Source organism: Seriola aureovittata, chromosome 21 (assembly GCF_021018895.1).
Source record: "Seriola aureovittata isolate HTS-2021-v1 ecotype China chromosome 21, ASM2101889v1, whole genome shotgun sequence".
Classification (NCBI taxonomy): domain Eukaryota; kingdom Metazoa; phylum Chordata; class Actinopteri; order Carangiformes; family Carangidae; genus Seriola; species Seriola aureovittata.
The window spans coordinates 11,855,432-11,880,124 of record NC_079384.1 but is presented as its reverse complement, the minus strand read 5'-3'; the positions used below and the strand labels follow the sequence as shown (position 1 = coordinate 11,880,124).

The window sequence follows — 24,693 nt, the reverse complement described above, 5'->3', positions numbered from 1 at the left end:
AATCTGCCGAGTGACTCCATTTTTCTAATCTTTGTCATTTTTGCGCTGCATTTCACAATCATGCACCGAGTCTAAAAGTGAGTTCTGATACTCAGCAGAGACTGTTTCTCCTGCTGAATAGGTTTTTACATGAACATGCACTGGGCTGGTCTTAGCAGTTTGCTGTAGTCTGCAGCTCCTTAGTCACACGGGACACAAATGGGCTGAGCCACTTTCTGCTACTGGGCAGACAGGTTCCTCCACTGCGCAGCCAAAAGAAGGGCCTTTCCCCAGCAAAACAGTAGCTTGTTCCACACTACGTTTTTAAATAATATTCACTGTCAGCAGCCTGATCTTGTTACTTCCCATTCACCCAGAATCCCAGTGGGTGAGAGAGCTAGATCACCTTTGAAATCAAAACAATGTTAATGAGTGAGAGCTTTCTTAGTTAACTTCAGAAAGCACTCTAAAGTAGAATGTCAACCGCAGATATGCTAAATGTAGCCTCTTGAAATGATCAGAGCTGCAAGAATTTCACTGTGATGTGCATATGATGCATGCCAATATGGTGCTTAACAAGGTGAGTATCCCCAAGGGTTTACTTGCTTTTTTTTCTTTTCTTTACCAAACAAAGATAATTCAGTTTTTATATAACCGTAGCTTCAGGGCTAGACAGTAGAGACCTTTTGTTTACAGATTGGTCTCACCTTTTCTTAAAGAACAATAACATGACGGCAGCATATCATAAGGGTGTGTATCGTTACTGACGTGTTCACTTGGCTGACCTGTGCCACTGGAAAATAAGACTGGGTGTCGGGTAGTAGGAGGGTAAAACGCTTGATTTCACTGGTTTTCTTTAGAAATGGAAAAGAAATTTAGAGTATCCACCATTATTTCCATTGGACTTAAGCTATTATTATGGACAGTAAACGCAGCAAGCATTTAATTGCCATTCAGTACAGTTTTTTTTGGCTGGTTTATAGTCATTATTGAGCTGCATCATGCTTTATATAGTGGAAGATTTAAAAGGGTATTTCTAATAATAAAACAAGAATAAGAGTTTACAGCCACGCTAGCAGCTGTGATGTTGTAATGCTAATTGTAAAGAAATCCAAACTGTTAGATAAACCAAGGTACTGGACAAGTTGAAATTTCGACAGGATTATGGGGCTTGTTGAATAGTCAGAGGATCAAAGTTCACAAAGTCAGTGTATTGTATGTCTGCATCAAAGTGCATAGTAATCCATTCACCAGTCGCAGAGACATTTCACTCTTAACCGCAAATGTTACCAGTTTTGGTGGCACTACTGTCACTGTCTGGGGATCATGAAAGTAACACATTTCATTGAATCCATCCAGTATTTGTTGTGATACTTAAAGGTTCCCTTTTTTGAGATTTTTTCCAAACTATTCCAATAATCTTCAGGTGATGGTTAATGCACCAATTTCATGGGCAACACTTCGGAGTAGGTAAAGCGCAGGTGTAAATAGCAAAATTAATGAATTTGAATTGATTTTTAAGAAAATTGAAGCTCTCAGCTTTAACTGGTTAGTTCTCCCTAAGGTGAAATAATGTATTTAACCTATTGTAGAGCTGTCAGATGAGTAAGGGCATGTGCCCATTTTCATAGACAGGGCACAGAAGGTTTCTCACTAATTATCAGTAGAGCAGAGAAATAGATGTGATTTAAGATTATATCAGCACTCACTGTTGGTGTTCCTGTTCTCAGCTCTGAAACAAAGAGTGTTCCACTGCAAACTAAAGACCATTTCCCCCCTTTCCATCTTGTTCTCGTGAATGTTTTAGGTAAATTAGAAAATGTCCTAAGGGCGCTGAGTGGCTCTGACTGTAGCAAAGAAATCAACCTAAATGAGATACTTGAGTGGTGAGGGTCAGACCACAGCAATGTCCCAGTCACATGACTTTCACGGAGCAGAAAAGTGAGTGAGCTATGACACAGTGAACCTTGCCCATTGAGACACTCTCTACTCAAACGGAGTCATGGGAAACTTAAGCTAGAGCGAGAACAAAGAGAGCTTGATCCATGGGATGCCACGGTTCCTGAGGCACATCAGTCTTTTTTTTTCTTTCAGTTCTTTGCTGGGAAAAAGAGGGGTGAGCCATGTTAGCTGGGCTCCTTCCAGTCTTAATCAAACTCATAGTCTCCTTTAGCTAGTGGGAACGCAGCCAGCCAGGGATTGATTTAGAGTACTGGGACGTGGGTAAATAGAATCGTTTGTCATGCTCCTGCTCCGAGTTGCGCGCTAGACTTTACATCAGGGGTGGAAGTTGCTGATTTAACTGAACTATAAGCTGCTCATCCCACAGCCAAGTTAGATCTCAGTAAATGTGCACTCCTGGCTGTTTGATCAAGACTTGTGCAGTCTGTTAAACATCTCAAGCATCATTAAAATTCTTTTTGTCTGACACACTTAAAGGTAGAAATGTGTCGAGACGCTCATTAGATTAACATTTGCTGAAAAGTGTAAACTGTTGGGAGCAGTGTTGAAACAACTGAGCCAAAAAAGCATCAATCAACAAACAATTTATATATATACTATATATATATATATATATATATATAATATATATATATATATATATATAATATATATATATGTGTGTGTGTGTATATATATATATGTATATATATATATATATATATATATATATATATATATGTGTGTGTATATATATATATATATATATATATATATATATATATGTATGTGTGTGTATATATATATATATATATATATATATATACACATATCAGTCACACACATATATATATATATATATATATATATATATATATATATATGTGTGTGTGTATATATGTATATATATATATATATATATATGTGTGTGTATATATATATATATATATGTATGTATGTATGTATGTATGTATGTATTTGTGTGTATCAAGTTTTAAGTGTCCTTGGGTTTTTGACTGTTAATTGGACAAAGTGAACAAAATTGAGTGCATCAGATGGGATGTGGGAAATTGTGGTAAACAGTTTTTACTATCTGAATAATCATTTACTCTAAAAAAATGTCAGTGTGTTTTTTGAACATTTGAAACTACAGCCCAGTAGATACTGGATTTTTGTGGCTATTATCAATCTTTGAGACTTTAACCAATCTGAGAACATTAAAACAAACATCTCTGATAAGGATCCCTTACACATTTTTAAAGGAAGAATTATGACCCTGATATGTCCCGAGTGGGACATTTTTGTAGTTGAAAAATGAAGTTGTTAGTGCTCTCTGGTGTATAAACTATGTATTGTAGACGGTGTTTTTAAATGACTTAAAGATCTGTGGAATTTCTGAACTCCCAGTTTCTTGTTACTTATTGGCTGACGTACTGGTGGTGGATCTAGCTCTATTTCCGACTTTGGCGCCCACTTGTAGTATCAAAAACAACACTGCAGCAGACAGAAATGCCCATTAGAATAATTAAAGCGTCAGTATATTCCAGTGTTTGTTAGATAATCGGTGAGCTTCAGAAACCCTCTTCCACACCCTGTGATGTCTGGCTAAGTTTGGCAATTTCTGTAACTTTCTGAAATTAACAACCCAACATTTACGTCTCAAAACATTTAAACTAGTTCTTGTCCCGCATCATGGGGTCCCACTCTGAACCACTTCTTCACATGGGTATCTAATTTCTCTACAGAAACATATGCCATCAGAGTAATATGAAAGATGCTGTAACACACATAATGGCCAGAGTTTTACAAATGGTGAAAACAGTTGTTAGTTGCAGGCTTTCATACTCTCTTCAAAAATCACTTTTCCACCATATTTTCAAATAACACCATCTTCTCCATAATACTTACAGTGTTGTACTCGGGCTTCCTTTCTGTACAGTTAATTATGAATCACTGTAGGCTATAAAAGACGGGGCTTTCGCAGGGGGGACTGTGTGATGTTGTCAGAGGAGATAAAAGGAGAAGCTCTGAGGCTGCAGCCTCTTTGGGGCCCTGGCTAGTCAGTATTCAAGCTCCCTGCCCAACTGATAATTAGCCACACTCTGCTGTCAGCCCACAGGCCCGTCATCCCAAGTTGGGGAAAGTCCCACCTTATTATGCCTCCAGCTGGCCTTTTTTCAGTAAAGGCCCCTGAATGTAACCCAAGCTGCAGAGCCTTGATGTACCATACAATGCTGGAGATAATCATCTAACTATAATGCAGACATGGTCGAGTACACTCGGAGCTGACTTTAATGTTTTTGTTCGCCCCCGCAGGGTCCACTTACAGCGTCTTGTCCACCATGCCGTCCGACTCGGAGAGTAGCAGCTCTCTCAGCAGCTTAGGTGAGTGTGGTGCTCATGGTGGCGTTCAGGTGTCAGGTGCAGAAATGTCATAAGAAAACACGATCTTCCAGGAAAAAACAAAACAATGAGCATGTTCTGAGGAACCAACCACAGTTTTATAAATAACAGTCAGTCATTGCTTGCTGCCTGTTTAGACTCTGAGCACATGCAAGTGATTACACAGATGTGAGAAGGATTTAGAAACCCTCTACCCCCAAACACACACACACACATACAAACGCACGCACACGCACACACACAAACGCACACACACAGACCTGTTTCATTTAGTCATTCTCTGAGGGAGAGAGGATTTGACTGGTCCATGCCACTGAAAGGGAAACTTTGATTTGTATCAGTTGGGGGATTTCTGTGTCATATATTAAGCACTGAGGTTAATGAGTAAAACGGTGAGGTAGAATATTAAACAGATTTTAGCTTCAAAGTTGCAAACAATGATTAAAAATGATACCGTAAGATAATAGTTGAGGTGTTTCCTTGTAACCTACTGTAAATGAATGTGTAGATTTTTGGTCCAGTAGCTGCAACAGAGAGCTCTTGCTTATGATTGGTTAATATTTAGACCAAGTTAGTTCAGTCAGACTACTGGACCTTGCAAATACACTAGTCTTTTGTCCTTGTTTTCATTTTGTCTTGTTATTCTCCAAAAAGTTGAACAAATGAACATGGACTAGAGGTTTATGAAAACACACGAGTTATACACTTTGATGTTGTAAGAGTGTGCATTTTAAAGAAATCGATGGAGCTGCACTCACACCCCCCCCCATCATTTGAGCTTTGTGAACGCCACATGCCACCAGTGACATGCTGACTCACACAGGTACGCCCGCTCAAGCCTCCTCCCCTCCGCCGGCCCACATGGACAGCCACCAGGTGAACGAGAAGATGGAGACGATTCTGTTCCAGCTCCGACATGTGACCCGCGAGAGGGACGAACTGCGCAAACGTCTGGCTCTCTCTTCTCCTGGAACCACCTTCGATGACTGCAGGTACTGTTCTGATCTCATGCGCCTCACTGCGTGTTTTCCAAAACAAACATTTACAGAAAGGTGCAGTGATCCTGTGTGTACCTGCACTCAGTGAATAGAGGCTTTTTGCCTTGTTCAGCTTTTAAAGGCAACAAAAATACAAGTAAGCTGAGGTCTTATGTAGTGTGACATTGTTTTAAAATGTGCTCAACTCTGTAAAACAAGGGATAAGCATACAATTTTAATGGTACCTGTCTCCCCTTGTGTTCTCATGAGCACAAAGTTTGTATGATGTTTATGCTGATCCTACTTCTGCCATCCTCCCATGTGGCATCTTGAAACTCAATTTGGATGCATTTTTGTCTCCCTTCTTTGCTCTCTGTGAAATAGACCAAACTCAAAAGCAGGTCATGACTATGAGCGTCTGAAGCTGCAGTGCATGAAGGCGATGGCAGACCTGCAATCCCTGCAGAACCAGCACAGCACCACCCTGAAGAGGTGCGAGGAGGCTGTGAAGAAAGCAGACTTCTACCAGTAAGTGGAAAGCCTACTACAGGGCTTTTTGTAAATTTTTTAACAGCCGGCGCATTTGTGCTATATGCATTTGCGCTCAGCCTGCAGGGTTTTAGCCGGTATTCAGTTCCTCCTCTGTCATATTCACAGCAGATTGCATAGAACAGATTTTATTTTTGTGAGAGTAATGGGGATGAAGCCTTTATACCAGTCGAAAAGCTGATGAGTTAAGCCATGAAAAAATCCTTGCATCCCTTCATCACTTTAATTTCATCTTTGTGATTGTTTAGAAAAAAAAAAAGGACTGTTTTTATTGTCTTCTCGGCAGCATAAATCTGAGTTGTCTTTTCAGACCAAAGGTTATGACTATAAACTGAATCTCTTCTCTATATGTAATGCCCTTCTTGAAGAGTTCCTGTCAAAGCACGGTCTGTAATCATCATCTGTACCCCGTGTGCATGGCACGGCATCTGTGCCATGAGGATAATACTATGAACGGCGCATTTGTTGTCCTGTGAAATAAGCTGTGCCGAGTTGACGTGAAGGGGAGGCTGGTCCATTTGTGTGATTTAATGATGCCATACTGTCTCCAAAGTGTAGGGAACCAACATCTGGCCCCAATGCAAACAGACAGATGAAGGATTATTGCCATGTTTAAGCCTCTCCTTCTGGGCTCTGTTTGCACATCAGAGAAAGTCTTTATTTATTACTGTCCTTATCCATTGACACTAAACACCATCCTCTGTGAATGGGAAAGAACATTCATGCCTGACCAATGAATTGTACTTACATCAATAAGTCACTTAACACATATGCAAGCATTAACACTCAGTAATCATGGAGGATTTTATTAGTCATCTTAGGGATTCATGTTTTTACAGTTACCAGATAAGCAGTATTACATCAGAGGCTGTTTGTACTGTTTAATATCAGCATAAAAGTAATTACAACATAATTATTTTATTCCACACTACCTAATTATGGAGGGAGCGAGCTCTTTAGTATCTTCAGGCTACAAAGAGCTCCCTAGAAACCCAGAGTGAGCTTAAACTTGTCTACAGTTGTGGCCTCTGTTTGATTTTCTGTTTATTTGTTTGGTTTGATTTTTATTCAAGGTATAGAATTAAGCAGTAAATGAGCATATCAGACTAGACGGACACAAACTCATAACGCACGTACCTCCACCATGAAGTTGATATCGATGAGCAATATATAATAAATAAGCAATATGCACAAAGCAAGGCAGTGTGAGATCCGGCCTTTTGGGTCCCTTTGAGTTTGTGGTGGGCATTTTTTCTTGACGTCCTGTTGAATAGACAAAACAAAAAAAACATCTATATTATTTAAAAATGATTAGTTGTGCACTTGTTGGCGTGTGACCCATAAGGCATAGTTATCTTTTTGCCTGGCTACAAGTGCTATAATCCTGATTTGAAGCATGGCTGGCAGCGCCCTCGGTCAGACGGTACTTGTGGTGGTATCTCCTCAGCACGCTGCACAGCCGTCTGGTGAGCGAGCACGCCCAGCTGAAAGATGAGCTGGAGGCAGTGAGACAGGACAACATCCAGCTGGTCAGGGAGCACAACCACGTGAAGCAGACTTGCGAGGAGCTGAGGAGACTGCATGATGACGACCAGAGAGAGGTGGCTGATATGAGGATGCTGCATCAACAGGTACCTGTGCAACCAACAGTCCCATCTGCATTAATGCTTATACACCTACATGTGAGAATAGATACATTCACAAGCACAAACAGGTGCATTCTGTCTCGTGTCCATCTTCGAGCGCCCTTGAGATGCAATCATTTGGATCTTGACATTTGAGACAAATCAATTTTGTTTCCCTCTCTGTGACCATTACTTCCAAGAGGATGGCATCATTCAGAGAAATGAGGTCAGACAATCAGTCCTACCATGTCTCCATCGATCAAAACATACTTTCAAATTAGACAAATGACTGAACCTGTGTCTCTTACTTTTTCGCTCTCTGACATGTATTCAGCCTCACTGCAGTCAGAAGGTCAGATCATTAAATGTTAGCAATACCTTACATAACCATGGGGAATGTCTTATGTGGCTCTTTGATAGGAGGGATACATGCCTCATTGTCTCCACAGTTTGTATCATCATCTGCTGAGCTACTTTTCAGCGTCAGTCAAATTAGGAATCAAATTAGCTCAGTGCTGTCAGTGTAAAGGGGAACTTTATTATGTAGTTGTTAGATGCCAGTGACATGCTACATAGTGTACTTTCTCTTGTGTGGAATTTGTCCTGCTTTGTCCTTTGGCTTTTTGGTGCTTTACCTACAATAATAATTTTCTAGAAAAATAAAATAAATCAATAAAAAAATATAGGTAATTATAAGCTTTATTAGTCAAGACTGTAAATGGATCTCATATGTAATAAATAATGACGGACAGAGAAAGACTAGACAAACACAAGGCGTCTTGTACCGTATCATTATTCATGATAGATGTGGGGTCATTACGTCTGACTGGCTTTTTAATGAGGAACTGCCAAAATAAATGGAGTAGGAAAGAAGCACAAGCACTTTTCACTTTCTAATGTTTCAGGCAAAATCCTGCTCTCATGTGCGGTGCAAAATCATCTTGTGTAATTATATAGATTGCTTCCTCTATCTCAGGTATTTTTTTTTTTTTTTTGTTAAGATTTTTTTTTTTTTTTTTTTTTTTTTTTTTTTTGCTGTTTAGTGGGCAGAGGCAGATGGGAAACATGGGGGGAGAGAGTGGGATATGATATGCAACAAAGGTCCAAAATTGAACTCTGGACATTGTGGTTATATAAACCACCAGAATGCCCTGAGGTTCCTTATTGGCAGTTTCCCTGATCAGCACATGGATGAAGAAAATGTAACAGTAGTTGAACTTATGAATATCACTAAGTTATTCTCACACAGTCCTGTTTATTTTTGCACCACAAACAAACTGCACAGTGTCTAATTGGAAGCAGACTGAGGCTCACCTTTTCTTTACCTGGTCTGTGTGCAGTTCAAACCACATCAGAGTTCAAATGAAAGCTTCCACAGCAGCCTAAACCAACTGAATCACATGGGCAAACACTTCAGAGTTTGTTTGAACTGCACCAAACAGGTTTGGTGTGACAGCACTTATTAGTGTTATGCAAGTTTAAGTAAGTACGTCGTGCAAGGTTTTACAAACGTGAAACTTAACAAGGAAGCTTTTCTCTTATGTTTTATCTTTTTAAATTTGTATCCATAGCACTAGGAAAGACTTGCAGACAGTCTAACTTTTCTGAAAACAAAAGCACCAGTGAAGCACAACAATTTTAGTATTGTATTTCCATTAAAGTAAAGCTCTTCGCTGTGCAGAATCTGGCTTTCAGTCTTGCTCTGGCCTGCTACCTCAGCACACAGTGGAGTGCCTTGGCATTAATTGATTACTTAAGATACAAAGTTACTTTTCTGTGCCAAGACACTGTTAATTTAAGACTGGATTATTTACATTAGCCGTACCTGAATTGTAGATGTACGTAGAATTGAATAAGGTACTCCTGAATGGCCAGATGTCATCTTTATATAATTGTACTGGAACAGTCCATTGTTATTCTGCTTATTTAAATGCACCACCCAATGAGATGTTATTGTGCCTACACCTGAATGATGTCATTTCCAGGTGATGAGGGAGGGGTCATCTGATGTCCTCAACAAGCTGTATGACACAGCCATGGACAAGTTGGAGGCCATGAAGAGCGACTACGAGACTCTGAGGAAGCGCTACAACGAGAAGACGGCCAGTCACAATGCAGACATGAGTCGTTTGGACCAGGCAGAGGAAGACAACCACCGTCTGCAGAAACAGCTGGACATGCTGCTGAAGCAGAGAGACGCTGCCATCCACTATCAGCAGCAGTACTCCTCGTCTATAAGAAGGTAAAGCCAGAAATATCATAGACACACAAACCAGCGGCACTAGAAGCTACACACACACACACACACACACACACACACACACACACAGCAGCTGTAAAAAGTCTAAGGATTAACAGCAGTTGCTGCAAACTTTGCTACAAACTCAGTACTTGAGTTTAATGCCAAGGTCAAATCTGCGCAGTACTTAAAACATTCTTAATCCAAGGCAGATGAAGCTTTGCAGATGGGCAGATGTTTTCCCATTTTAACGTTTCCTTTATGACTCTAAAACTTCAAGAGTGGTTTTTGCCTGTTTCTGGTCTTACCAGCTATGTTTTGTTTTTGCACAACACAGAAAATATTAATCTGCAAAGGTTGAAAATTTAGAGAGAGCAGTAAAACACACTAATCCTATCTGGTACAGGTTTGACAGCACGCAGCAGGAACTGTCCAAGGCCGCAGCCCAGAACAAGGAGCTGCAGCGAGAGATGGAGCGGCTGCAGTCAGAGACGACACGGTTCAAGACCCAGCAACTGAAGGCGGCGAAGGATTGTGAGAAATACAAGGAGGAGCGAGACTCAGTGATCAGCGAGTACCGTCTGATCATGAGCGAGCGGGACCAAGTGATCAAAGAAGTGGACAGGCTTCAGACTGGGCTGGAGATGGCAGAGGCCAAGCTGAAGAACACGTCCTCAGAGAGACGGGTGGCCAACGAGGAGCTGGAGGCTCTCCGACAGGTAACGAGAAATTAAATTGGGTTCATTATTTTACACTGAGAACTGGGAGAACAGTTGGTCCTATTTGAATCATATTTGAAACATGATTTACAGCTTGAGACTTACACAACTACTTTTCATGCTGTGGATCTGTTAATGAAGAATGACTTATTGCGTAATATCTGTGTTGGAAATATAGTTACCAGTAAGCTGGTTATCACTGCTGTCATTGTTCGTTTTGGCAACACCCAGAGTTTATTGAGGCTGGGCTAAAAGTAATCATGTGTCATTATTGGTTTTGAAAGGCTACAATTCAGGATGAGTTGGCCAGCCAATAAAGAAAACCCAAAATGGCCATTTAAAAAAAAAAAAAGATGTGCTTGAAGAGAAGTCTTTGTAATCCTTAGTTCTCCCCCTAAGAGGAAGTTTGCTGTTAGTAGCACTTTTTGTTCAATGAGATGAGTTAAGATTTTATTGATCCCTGAGGGGGAAATTCCAGCGTCACACCTGCACAAGAAACAGGCCAAAAAAGTGGGTACAGATGAAGAAACAACACAAAATGAAGCCATATTAAAACGAAAAAACAAAAATGCTTTAGACATTGACATTTTCATCAAATAAACACACTAATGTTGCAGTGGAATGTGAGTATTTATTTTTAATCCTGTAACACCCACTGTTAATATGTTTGTGTGACATGCAGGAGTTGGCGTCAGCGCTGGTGGACAGGGACCGGGCCATCTGTGAAAAGAACGAGCTGCTGGAGAAATACTGCCACGAGGTCAAGGACAAGGCCGAGGCCCAGAAAGAGCTGAGCCAGGCCTGCAAGGACATCGAGACGGTGCGCGAGGAGAGGGACGTGGCCCGCAAGGAGAGGACAGAGGCCATCATCCAGAGGGACCAGCTGCTGCGAGAGTATTACCAGGCCAGACAGGTAGCCAGACAGACGGGAGATTTATCATTACAAATGGAGGGATTGATTTATTCCTCTGACAATAATCCCTTCATCCCATCTCGTATAGTAGTAGTAAATGTTTTTTTCAGCAGCTGGCGGGTTTCCACACATTGATTTTGTTGAGAGATGTGTGGCTCACCCATCACACTATGTTTTAGTGTGATTGTCAGATTAATTGCAGTGAAAGTCCTGAGATTCCTGCATTAGAAAATTACCAGCAATTACAGCGAAAAGGTTCTGTCTGACTTTGAAGTGCACAAGAAAACTGCACTGCTTCAGAAATGGATAATTAACCTTAACAACAGTACAGTATAGGCTAATGGAATTAACTTAGCTATGAACTTAATTAATGCTCTCACTACACTAGACTGTGTCCTTGCTGTACAGTTATTAAAAGAGAGGCAGAGAGAACCAGCATGTGCTACAGATAGAAGTGCAGACTTTCTGTATGACATACATTCATTATACTATATCTGACCCACTTCAAACCACACCAGCTAATCCAATCTATGACTGCTACGCTTTAAACTGCCTTGACAAGACAGCATGGGTGGAAGCTGCTTTTTAGTTACCAGCAGTATATTTTACATGTTTATCATTTATCTCTCTCTGAAGTGAGTTAAGTTGAGTTTCTCTAAATTCTTCATGTGCTAAATGCAGATCAAGATGCAAGGTGTGTTGCTACATATACAATTGAGAGGAAAAAAAACAAAAAGAAACAATCCTGGAAGTCAAGTTTAAGCAATGTCAATGGGTTTGAAGGCTTAGCACACACCAAAGCACCGCACAGCTGCATGAGACGAGAGTTCATCTCTGCAAAGTTACCATGGACGATAATTACAATGACGATTACACCACTCAGATTATAAAGTCAGCTACAAGGAATATGTGTGTTTGCATATATTTGATATGCAAATGTGTAGCGTTGCCTGGTAACGTAACTTCGTACTTTGTTGAGGCAAAAGTTAAGCCAGGTTTGGATTTTTGTCGGGCAACTCTGCGTGTCGTTTGCCAGAGCTTGTGTATCATGATTCCTGCTGAGCAGATGCGGTTGGAATGAACACAGACTCAAGTGTCTCAAGTCTCATAAATACGATTTAGCAAAAATATCTGTTGCTGGGAAAATGTCTCATAAATTCTAAATGATCAAATGAATCAAAGTCCTTCACATTGTTTCTATCATACTATCATATGACATATTTATCTTCCTACATCCTTTGTATACTCCCAACACTGATATTAATTATCTTACATGTCCCTCAACTCTTCCAGAAACAAGACTCTGCCACTGTGGACATGGAGCGAGCCAACAAGGAGATCGAGATGCTGAGGAAGCAGTACGAGGCCATCTCTCAGGAGCTGAAGGAGGCCCTGCAGGAGGCTGAGGTGGCCAAGTGTCGACGGGACTGGGCCTTTCAGGAGAGGGACAAGATAGTGGCAGAGAGGGAGAGCATACGGTAAGGAACTGACTCGAAAGATATCTATGTTTGTTATTTTGAAATATGTTATATTATCATTGCATGTTGGGGAAGAGAGACTTCGACTAAAATAGACTTGTTTACATTTTGTGTGCCGCCTTCTGAAAATGTGTTCATCTGTCAGCACGCTATGTGACAACCTGAGGCGAGAGAGGGACAGAGCTGTGAGTGATCTGGCAGATGCTCTGAGGAATCTGGATGACATGAGGAAGCAGAAGAACGACGCTGCGCGGGAACTCAAAGAACTAAAGTGAGTCATTCCTCCATGCTTTTTTTTTTTTTTTTTTTTTTACTTCTTGCCCGGATTATGCCATCTGCTCTATATTTAGGTTTAAAACTTGAATGCTGCTCTTTAATTCCCCTTGTGTGAGAGGCTGTGCTCACCTTATATGAGGATCCAGGATGTAGATTTCGCACCAGATCTTCAGTGCCACCTGGTGGAGACATTATGTAACAGCTTGAGCAAAATTCTGATTGCTCCTAAAAGTGACTGCACTTATTTAAGAACCTGATGTTTTATTTGTCCTGCAGAGAAAAGATGGAGGACCAGTTAGAAGAGGAGGCAAGGTTTCGTCAATTAATGGCTCACAGTTCACATGATTCAGCCATCGACACTGACTCAATGGAGTGGGAGACGGAAGTTGTTGAATTTGAGAAGCACAGAGTAAGAGCCACCTTGATCCCAACATTTTCTCTCATGTGTTTTCAGTAAATTACCTTTCAAATGCTCAATGTATAGTGGAACCATTTTGGTACTTATCATGTTTTGTGTTTTGTCTTTTCTCAGGACATGGATTTGAAAGCGCTTGGGTTTGATATTGCTGAAGGGGTAAATGATCCCTATTTACCTGGAGACTCTGGCATATTTGTCAGTAAGGTGGATAAAGGAAGTATCGCTGAAGGAAGATTAAGGTAAATGTCTCACTGCTTTGCCAACACGGTTAATGAAGCTCATTTTATTATCGCTGGGTATCATTTGAATTCCTTTTTTTATATACCATTGCTGCTCCTGAGGTTTTAGTGGGATACCACCAAAAACCTTTTTTTTTTTTTTTTGCATACTCGTGTTTGCTACATATAAACATCTTTTAACCCTTTTTAACAAAATATGCAGTGTGTTTGCCTACACACAAGATACTATCTAAAGATTGAAAAAGGTTTTATCATTTAGATCAAGAAATTCTATTAAAGGAAAAAATGAAGAGGCTTGAGAATCTGACCAAGCATTCAGTGGCACTTTTGATATTTGATACTTTCCGATACTAAACTCTACAGACTCAATTTGGCCAGTGCTCAAAAAGTATTGAAGTTTGATATCCACTCCTGCATTACCTTTTTGTCCTTATTTTCTTTTGGAGAGCTTGATTCATGAAATCATCCCTCTTCTCTCTCTGTGCAGGGTGAACGATTGGTTGTTGAAAATTAATGATGTGGATCTGACTAATAAGGACAGGAAGCAGGTGATCAAAGCAGTGCTGAGCGGAGAGGGGGTGATCAATATGGTGGTCCGCAGAAGGAAGTCACTAGGAGGACGGATTGTCACTCCGATCCAGATAAACCTGGCTGGACACAAAGGTCAGCTTCAAACTCCAATGATGAAATAAATGTAACCATTAAAATTCCTGCTACAAACAAGTAACTAATGACATCCCATTACAAAAAATACTGACGAGTATATTTTTTGCAGGATTATAAATTTAATTTATCTATGTATTTGTGATTACGGGTATTTAACCTAAATATGATTTCTTCCGTCTCACCTCTCAGATAGTGGCATAGGCCTGGAAAGTGGAGTGTTCGTGGCCACATTGGCTCCAGGCAGTCCAGCTGCTAGAGACTACACTCTTACTGTTGGGGACAGACTGTTGGCTGTGAGTATGCTGCCTAAAAACTTTTAAGTCATATGGAAAGTGATTATTCTCATTTAAAGCCATGAGACAGCTAGTGGGCATTGATATGAGCCTCTAGTGCCCTCTACTGACCATGGGCATGTACTGTTTAAATCCACGGACGCACTGGACCTGTGTCCCAAATCTACACTACACACCAATACTATCAAGTGCAAAAGCCAAGTTTATACTGGTATTTGATACTTGATACTGAATTAGTGAATCTTTGGATTCTTATGCACTTGGGCTTGTCATGTTGTCCTAAGAGGTCAGTGCTAATATCTTGGACTTTCTTTTACTTGCGCCACAGATCAATGGAATTGCCCTCGATAATAAGTCGCTTTCTGAATGTGAGTCTCTGCTGAGGAACTGCCGCGATTCTCTCAGCATCTCCCTCATGAAGGTGAATTCCTAAGACCTATAACACACACAATCAGCCCCTTTGTTGTGACATAGACCCAACCAAAAAAAGAAAAAAAAAAAGATTCATTTATAATACAACAATTTACAAAAATTCTGTTTCGTGAAACAGACACTAATTATGTTTGAAGAGAAAACGCACATTTTACTGGTGAAAAGTTTACTGAGAACTTTTAATGTGAAGAATATCTTAAGCTTTTTGCATAGTTCAAATATCATAGTTTCTATCTTACTAACTGAGTCTCACTCCCACTGCGAGTCACTGAGGTTTTGTTTGCAAAGATGTTCACTATATTCTTAATTTTCTTGATTTTTAGTATAGTAAAAATAAGTATTTATTTACCTCCCTTCTTCAGTTCCTCCCACAGAGCTGTTCTGGTCAGAGTTTATTTGAAAGTTTGAAAGACTCAGAAAAGACCCCTCGGCTCCAGCCCTGTGAGTTCCATGCTAGGAACTCCAAGCACAACTGCTCCACACAAACAGACATTTGCAGCTGTGACTTGGGCGACAGAGGAGAGGAAGCGTGTAAGGACACAGGTGACTCTCTGGACAGCAGCAGCAGTAGTGCTCATTCCCACCACAAGCCCTTTTCCAACAGCTCTCTACACTCCCGCTCCCTTTCCACCTCACACACTCCCTCAGAACCCCACCCCGACTTCTGCTACAGGAGCCATCGCCCCTTCACCTTCACCCCCGTGCTCTCCGACTGCAGCTCACCCCAGACAGCTGTGGGCCGAGAACAGGGCTCGCCAGCCAAGGCTAGCGGAGGCACGTGGCCTAAAGTAATAGTGGGAGCTTCGATTCCTGAGTACGCCCAGCTGTCCATCTACAAAAAACCCAAACAGAGGAAGTCCATCTTTGACGTGAACGCTTTCAGGAGACCTGAGGTGCCCCCTAAAATGGACTACATGTCTGTTTCCCAGTTGCCCAAGCACTCACCACAGAGTTCAATATCTGAATCCGCTCAGACTCCTCCCACCCCGCCAGCCAGAAGTGACTCATTCAGGTTCAAACATCGGCAACAGAACAGCTCGGCGTCGGACTCTACCATCACCACCGGCACTCCTCCGGCCTCCCCGGCTCAAGCTACAAGCCCAAAGGATGAGGGAGAGGCAGGGAACCAGCTCTATTACACCGATGCTCCTTCAGGAGAGACCAAGAGCGCCGCCAAGAAACCTGCCGAGGAGGAGGGAAGTCGACACAGGGCAGAGGAAAAAAGGCGGTACCGACCAAAGTCAGCACCAGCACTGCGGAGAAATGTGACTCCATTACACATCCCTGTTCCCATGCAGGTAAAGATATATTGGCCTTATCTGATCTAGCATCCATTATGACACGTGCAGGTCTCTAGTAAGCAACAAACTTCTGTCTTACCTTTCTAAATTCCTGGTAAGTCTTAATTAGTGGTGAAATAAGTCGCTGATTAGCCAATTTTATGTGATCAGCAAAAGTGATCGACAAACAGGATGCTGCTGTGATGATTGATTGATTGATGAACAAAACAAGCAGTTTAAAGACACTTGGGGGTGTTGGAACTTTTCTCTTTCTTACTTTTTAATGGGTTTAAGAAAATTATTGTTTGATACATTTTTAGAAATTTAGGGGATCAATTGTTGGTTGCAGCCCCAGACTTATTAGCTGTTTGTTTGTCTTTTGCTGGTACAGAGTTTCTCTAATGACGAGTACTCCCCAGAGCCGGTGGACTTGTTACGCTTTTCTCCAATGAGAACTAATCGATACAGCATGCCCTTTGCACCTCCCAGCTACAGCAGCATTGCAGCACGTGAGTCATCTCAACAAGTGAACAATGAACCAAGACAACATGCATTTGTGGGTCAAAGGAAGAGTCTCTATGCTCTTTCACTTGTGATCTCTATGACCTATTTACATTTCATAATTATATACATTTGTAAATTTTGTTTTTGTCAAAACTGTGTCTGTCTTGAGTTTGATCTGATCTTTTCTTTTGTTCTGTGATCTTCCAGATCCAGTACAACGAGGTTTAGCCCCATGTCCTGCTGTGACAGCTGTGATGAGGAACCCGGTCTACACTGCCTGGAGCCATGAGATCCAGAGCAACAACTGTCCCCTAGCTCCCAGCTCAGGAGTCCACCCACATTCGCACACAAGGTGATAACATCTGCCAATCCATTCATTTTCAAGACTCTCTGCATTTTTCTTTGTTCACGGCTTTGTAACAGCAGACATTTTGACTTCACACAGGAGGAAAAGCACAGGTGTTACTAACAGCTTTAACGTGGCTATGTCAATTCATGTGTCTCAGTAAGCCATGGCAGTGTGACATTGAGCTAGCATGCACAATACCAGGACCTTGAAACTGAAGCAGCTACCTGAAAGTCAGCCATGTTTAATTTTCATCATCATTTTTTTCTCACTGTGGCATGTCAAAATGTTCTCTGTGAAAAAGACCTGCAGTATATAAACAGCAGTGAGTCAGTCCAGCTGTTATTAATAGTAGCGTTCAGATGATTTGTTCATGAACAAACAATTTTTATAGTTAGTACTATCAAAAGCACAGAACATTATGTGTTTAATATTATTGTAAATTGTATATCTTTTGTGTTTTGGAGGGTCAGTAAAAAAAAACGTGTTTTCGCCACCCTAGATCTCATGAACAGATGGCATGTAGCAAATTACATCTTGCTCTGAGTTGAATAATTGACCGCCCGGGGGCTGACTGAGGCCTTTTCTTCCACTTTTAGCCCCCAGCATCAAGGTCGCCTCAGCCTGGACCTGAGCCACAAGCGCACTGGAGAATCGACTGAGACGAGCTGCAGCCAGCCACCTCACAGCACCAACTCCCTGCCCTCCAGCGCCAGACTGGGTGTGTATCCAGTCCTAGTTTTAATCAAATCATAATTTATAATATGTCCTGGTCTTTTGTATTTTTTCATGATAAGAGGGCCAAGACATATTTTTTCTCTTACTTCTATCGGTTATTAGCCATGCATTTTGGTTAGATTTGCTGATGCTCTGAAATATCAGAATCAGTGTCCTGGATATTTGAGATTATATATTGATTATTATTGTTTTATTAGGGATTATTTCATTTTCAGAAACTAGTTAGTAACCGGGACATTGTTTTTGCAAGAGCATATTGCTATATGTTTAAATATAACTAACAACACTGTGAGTATGACTTGTATTGGACTTGTATTGTAAATGTTGGTTGTGGCAGAAGAAGTTTGAAAACAAAAATAATCTGGGTGTGTGTCGTTAAAAAGGAAGTGAGTTTACCAGACCCCCATAGTCTGCTCCTCATCTCTGCTTGAGGCTACTTTAATCAGGACTAGCATAGAACACCCAAATCTCCCTCCACACAGTCAGCAGTGGAGTTGCATCATGGTTAATGTAAGGACCAGGGTTAGACAAAGAACACAAATGTGTGGGATATACAAGTTGATTCTGGTTTTGATGCATCAATGTTGTTCCTTTTTTTTTTAACTGTTTAATTAAGTGCAGTGCTTAAGTGGTGAAGACTGTCCTCACTTATGTCAGAAGAAATTACACAGTTGCATATTTTGCAATATACCATAAACTCTCAGAGAAAAGGGCCAGCAGCGTTACCGTATATCACACCGACAGCAGAGGCCTCATATTTAATGAGTGTTTCAACCGTCATCCGGCGACTAAATTGACCAAGCGACAAGATGCAACATGATCTGTCTGACTCAGCTCAGGTGATCACAGTGACTAATTGACCACATCAAACATTTCCTTTGCTGTAATTAATCAGAGCAGCGTGTTGCAGTGTCAGAAAAAACAGCTTATCACCTTCACTAAGCAATTTCCTGCAGGAAGTCCTGTATCCGCTAGAGATACCTGCAGAGTTAAGTTAATTTGGGTAAACTGATACTTTTTAATATATTTCCTTTGTTTTCTTTAGGCTCCTTGAGTACTTTACAGTTTAGGGCAGAACGTATCAAGATCCCTCCTACACGTTATCCCCGCTCCACTGGATCTGACAGAGGTAAAGTCTGGCAGCTCCATCGTCTGATAGTAAGCATTATAGCAGTAAACAGCGAGTCTGAATTTATACCTTTCTCTCTTGCCACTCCAGTCTCTCTCTCACATTCAGAGTGCAGCAGCCCGACACCTCCAATGTCCCCTGTCAACCTGGAGACATCGTCTTTCACCAGCAGCCAATCACAGAGCTCCATTTCCACCCAGCCCAGGATATCAGTCAGCCCTGCTTCAGTTGGTGACAGGAGGAAGGATGGGTATGCCAGCCCCTCGTCTGGATCGTTATACTGCCATCATTCAGCAGAACATGTCATGTTTTCCACCATTTGTCTGTGTTTCTGTCTGGTTCATTGTGATGAAGCTCTAGTAAAGCAGTAAACAAAGCTGTGAGCTTCCATCTCATACCGTTACGACACAGACTTACCATCTATCATTTCATCCTCATCTCTTTCCTCTCTGCTGCTGTTCATTATAACCTGAAATCTTTCTCTCCTAGTTTGGGTGATCATGCTCTCTTTCCTCTCTCCATCTTATTCTCAGATGTGTCTCTTATAACACTTCCTCTGTCAGACTTCCACTGGCAGTTAAGCCCAAGTTCTTCTCTTTAAGAAGCTTGAGGTTTGTCATGTGCTGTTTGTAGTAGATACACTTTATGAGCACGGATCTCAAGACCTTCTGTGTCCACAATGCAAATAGAAATGTTTTATTCCAGCCTTGCTTAGTAGCAGTGGTCTTAAATTTGTTTGAAATTCTTGATAATGAAAACTAATGGATGTGTATCCCTTTAAGTCATCGTCTTTGTCTGCTTGTTATTTATTCAGAATGCTGTTGAATTTTGAATGATTGCATGACTTTGAGTTGGATCCTGAAACGCACTTTGCATGCCCAACACAATTCCCATCGCTTATTGTTGAGACCTTTCAAAGGCTAGCAAAGCACCTTTGATGTCAAGTCGTACAGAGAGCTGCATTGAATTGAAACATCAGATTGCAGGCAACAGATTCTCCTTTGAATTTCGTTTGGAGCTAAGTTCCTTCAGAATTGCATGTTGCATCCTGCCAACAGTCTTCATTGTTTGTCATAGATGTCTGCACATCACAGTTGCACAAAATGTTCCTCTTTTTCCCCTGAAGGCCATACTTGGAGGAGCCACGCAATGTGACGGTACAGAAAGGAGCTGAACCACTAGGGATCTCCATTGTGAGTGGAGAGAACGGCGGCGTATTTGTGTCCAAAGTGACAGCGGGCAGCATCGCACACCAAGCTCGTTTAGCGTATGGAGACCAGCTCCTCGAGGTACAGGGACCACACCTCAACTAAATATTTGATTGTGTTTTGTCATGTCTTTGTTATTTTTTAATGAATCGCTGCTGTTTCCAGTTTAATGGAATCAACCTTCGCAATGCCAATGAGCAGCAGGCACGGCTGGTGATCGGGCAGCAGTGTGACACCGTCACCATTCTGGCTCAGTACAATCCTCACATGTTTCAGCTGGGGAACCACTCTCGTTCAGGGTAAGAATTAGAGGAGGAAAGAACACAACAGCAATGACTTGGGTGATGAATTTTAGATAATTTAATGAAACACTCTGGCAAAGAAATCTGGCTACACAGTACTATTGATAGTTGTTTTCAGTATAATGTGTATACTGTACACTGTGGACACAGAAAACAGACCACATGCTGCAGGGCCAAAACAACAGTGGGGCAAAATGGGTGGGTTATGTAAGAAAAGTAAACATAAAATGTAGAAAAAATATTCAAAACAGCACAAAGTTTGCATGAACTATAAATGTGCTGAAATGCTGAGTAATGTATTGTCTTTTTTAAGGTTGACATCCTCTCTGAAACTCTAACTGATGTCTAACTTTTATTTTAATTAAGTCGGTGAGTGATTTGAAGAGAATTGAAACTCATCCTCTGTTCTCCTCAGTTCTCGGATGGAGTCTATCAGCAACCAGCCGACACCCCACGGCAGCGGAGCCACGACGCCAGACAATCACTCCACCGTCGATACCCTGAGTGAGCAAGACGAAGGCACCATGACGCCTCCATCCAAACAGACGACTCCCGCCACCAGCCCTCACAACTCCTTCAGGTTCGACTGCAACGCTCACTCACAAATAAATGTGGAAATATCCTCAAACTGTAGGTAGACAACAAGGTGGAGTTGAGGGGGACATTCAAAACCTGACTGTGAGTTTTTCCTTCAGGCTTCCTGGTTCAAGTTTACACCGGGCTGCAGAGCCTCGGCTGGTGAGGCTGAAGAGGATCCAGGTGGAGCTGGGAGTTCAGATCTGTGGAGGAAACCTTTATGGTGTCTTTGTGGAGAGTCTGGAAGAAGACAGCCCTGCCAAGAGTCCTGATGGCCTGCTGCCTGGAGACTTGTTACTGGAGGTACCTGCATTTTGTATTATTGACCACAATACAAATCACTTGGTCAGGTGGTGTGAACACATTATTCGGCATAAACTTCACTGTGACTGAACAAAAGCAAAGTTCAGAACTACTCCACTTTAGCAGATATGGCAGCAGCATATAGTCAAAGACTGTGTAAAGTACAACTTCTGTCCTTTTTATATAACTCGTTTGTTTTTTGTGTGTGTTGTTTGACTTGCTTTTACTGAAAATGATGAGTCATTCTGTGTTGGCAGCCAAGCTCAGTGTCCTGGTGTCAACTGTGTAATTGATGTTTTTCAAACAGTACAACGGCATCAGCATGAAGAATAAAACAAAAGAAGAGGCTTACTTGGAAATGTTGAAACCAGCTGAAACAATCACATTCAAGGTCCAGAACTGTGTGGACAACCTTGCTGTGATCAAAGAGTCGCCCGGAGATGGATTTTTTATAAGGTACCCTCAATTTTCACAGTAGCAACCAATCCAAGCTGGGGACAGAGTAGAGCTGCTTTTGTGCACATTTGGGTTTTGTGGCAGAGGGAACACAACATGAAAACACGATACTGGCAAGTACACAAATCAAACATGAGTTACAGTATTATACATCATCATAACCATAACCACAGCAACTTGGACTAAACAAAATATCCTTAAAGGAATTCTCTGATCAGGTTTTGTCAATTTGTGTTTTAAGTCAAGACGGTACCTACGAAAAGGTTGAATTTTAAACACAGAACATGTTTCATAGGCTCTATTCAGAGTCTTCTGTGAATTTGTCTGTCAGTCTGTTATGTCCTTCTGTTAGAGTAAAGAACATATTCATCATAACTGCTTTATTGTTCATCTCTTGTCAGAGCACTTTATGAGAGGGTTGCCGAGGTAGAGCCGGAACTGAGCTTTAAGAAAGACGACATCCTGTATGTTGAAGACACACTACCAAATGGTAATTTTGGCTACTGGATGGCCTGGCAACTCGATGAGAATGCACAGAAGCTGGAGAAAGGGCAGATTCCAAGTAAATACATGTAAGTCCACATTATAGTTAAGTTATGTAATTATCTAGCCCATTATAGTTATCTCCATAAATCTGAACGAGCACTTCCAGTATTCATCAAGCTTATCTGTTGAAGAACAGGAGTGTGATTACCGTTGAGTTCATGTGAGCATGCTGATATTTTTCCATAAGGATGGACCAGGAGTTCTACAGGAGACACAGCATGGCCGATATGAAAGACGATAATGGCACCAACAAGACTCTGTCCGCCGCTGCACGGAGGTCCTTCTTCCGTCGGAGGCTGAAGCACAAACGCAGTGGATCCAAGGATGGCAAGGATCTGATGGCTCTGGATGCCATAAGCACGGATTCTTTACCCATCACAGAGGGTGAGCAAGGCAAAAGCAACATAATGGTCAGATTGTTTACGTAATTACCAGTGTCCCGCTGTCAAAATATTAAAAAGTTACCTTACCCTTATATACCTTATGAAGTGCCTGGAGATAATGTATGTTATGATTTGATGCTATATAAATGAAACTGAATTGAATTAAAAGCAAAGTATTTGTAGGAAGGTATACTCAAGCTTAAGCTTCCAAAATAAAAGTAGTTATTGTAACAAAGAACAAAGTCTTATTTTGCTGTTGAAAATCATCTGTCTCCAGTTGATGGTTTTCACATCATCTTTAAATGATCTAAATCAACTTAATCAACTAAAAATTTCAGGAGAATGAAACATAAAGAATGAGAGGGTATATTTCAGGTGAGCTGATTCACTAAAACACGTCAGTGTCTAAATTTCAGTGTCTCATTGGGCTGAAACAGCTATTTTCCTAGTTACTAAAAAGTTAACATTTTGAAGATTTGTATCCAGAGCAGTGAAATATATCCAGAATTTAAAAAAAAAAAAAAAAAAAAAATGTATAGTAATAAGTGGTTGTCAGATAAATGTAGTGGAAAAAATGTTTATATTTTTACTTTCACCCTCCTTGATTTCTCAGTATCAGTGCACCAACACCCTCAAGTTTAAAGGATGAGGCTCGTGACCCGATAGAGAAATCTGAATGGCTACAAATGTACAGCATAGTGAGTTAACCAAAAATTATTATTAGCCAGATGAGGCAGCTCCCAAGTACAAAAGTATGCTTATTAAGAGCAGGATTGTGCTATGAAAGACACGTTGGCTCCCAGGATGCAGAAATTCATAACTGTGGTTATTAAAGGACAGCTGTATCTCTGTCTTCTGTGCTTTCTGCTCAGATGGAGTGAACCTGATGTACCAGCGGGTTCAGAAGGTGGAGTGCTCGTCCCCCAGACCGGTGCTGATCTTGGGTCCATTAGTGGAGGCCAGTAAGGACATGTTGGTGAAGGAGGCTCCTGCCAAGTTCTGTCGCTGTCTGCCTGGTGAGCTTGTGTACACGCATGACGAGTCTGAGTTTATTTATTCAAGAAGGATTTCACATAAACATCGGGTTTGTGTCACTGATGTCGTTCTGTAGAGGGGAGTTTTACTTGCTATGGGATGTAACAAGTAGAAGGAGCTAAATCAGTGTGAGCTACACTATTTTTAAAGGCTGTCATTTATTTTACTTCCAGAGATTATGAAGGCCTCTCAGCAGGCAATAGAGCGAGGAGTGAAGGACTGCGTGTTCATCGACTACAAACGGAGGAGCGGCCATTTTGATGTGACAACTGTTGCCTCAATAAAAGAAATCACAGAGAAGGTAAATTCATCTCAATGTGAGTAAATTCTATACCATGACTGTCAAAGTGGCATCTGTGGACCAGAACATCCACAGCAATGGTGTCTTCATTGAGTTTTATAACTGCCAAGTTTGTGCACTGTACTAAACATGACAAATTGTTACAAACATGTAATTTATCTGTGAAAGGTTGAAAATGGGTGTTTGGTGATGGGCTCAAACCCACTTAAGGATCAAAGTTGATCAAAAATAAACTGACTAATTAGGTTTTTTTTTTTTTTTTTTTTTTTTGGATCATGTTTCATAATTGGCAGTCAGGTTTCTGTGGGAACTTCTTTGGCCCATATATCTGACGACCTGCAGAAAAGATGTCTGCACTCGAGTCGACCAAAGATAAACTAAAGCTTTAATATGAACTTCGTTTTTAGATACGTACCCAAACCCATGGTGAAATATGAAA

At 41.2% G+C, this 24,693-nt stretch overlaps 1 protein-coding gene across 2 annotated transcripts in view; it reads left to right on the top strand.

Moving 5' to 3' along the window:
- LOC130162950 (disks large homolog 5-like) overlaps nt 1–24,693 on the top strand; it is a 33,232-nt gene that overhangs the window by 2,736 nt on the left and 5,803 nt on the right. Inside the window, exons 2-30 of one of the 2 annotated variants that reach the window (XM_056366862.1) lie at nt 4,237–4,305; nt 5,162–5,315; nt 5,685–5,828; nt 7,297–7,480; nt 9,460–9,716; nt 10,120–10,432; nt 11,115–11,345; nt 12,639–12,823; nt 12,969–13,094; nt 13,376–13,508; nt 13,632–13,756; nt 14,244–14,419; nt 14,612–14,715; nt 15,044–15,136; nt 15,510–16,445; nt 16,819–16,936; nt 17,139–17,283; nt 17,877–17,998; nt 19,061–19,144; nt 19,235–19,394; nt 20,271–20,433; nt 20,518–20,651; nt 21,070–21,234; nt 21,350–21,533; nt 21,841–21,989; nt 22,391–22,561; nt 22,723–22,919; nt 23,791–23,934; nt 24,127–24,254. In XM_056366862.1, the coding sequence (XP_056222837.1) occupies nt 4,237–4,305; nt 5,162–5,315; nt 5,685–5,828; nt 7,297–7,480; nt 9,460–9,716; nt 10,120–10,432; nt 11,115–11,345; nt 12,639–12,823; nt 12,969–13,094; nt 13,376–13,508; nt 13,632–13,756; nt 14,244–14,419; nt 14,612–14,715; nt 15,044–15,136; nt 15,510–16,445; nt 16,819–16,936; nt 17,139–17,283; nt 17,877–17,998; nt 19,061–19,144; nt 19,235–19,394; nt 20,271–20,433; nt 20,518–20,651; nt 21,070–21,234; nt 21,350–21,533; nt 21,841–21,989; nt 22,391–22,561; nt 22,723–22,919; nt 23,791–23,934; nt 24,127–24,254 (5,294 nt within the window). Of the gene's footprint in view, nt 1–4,236; nt 4,306–5,146; nt 5,316–5,684; nt 5,829–7,296; nt 7,481–9,459; nt 9,717–10,119; nt 10,433–11,114; nt 11,346–12,638; nt 12,824–12,968; nt 13,095–13,375; nt 13,509–13,631; nt 13,757–14,243; nt 14,420–14,611; nt 14,716–15,043; nt 15,137–15,509; nt 16,446–16,818; nt 16,937–17,138; nt 17,284–17,876; nt 17,999–19,060; nt 19,145–19,234; nt 19,395–20,270; nt 20,434–20,517; nt 20,652–21,069; nt 21,235–21,349; nt 21,534–21,840; nt 21,990–22,390; nt 22,562–22,722; nt 22,920–23,790; nt 23,935–24,126; nt 24,255–24,693 lie in introns of both variants that reach the window. The other variant, XM_056366860.1, reaches the window with a different exon arrangement.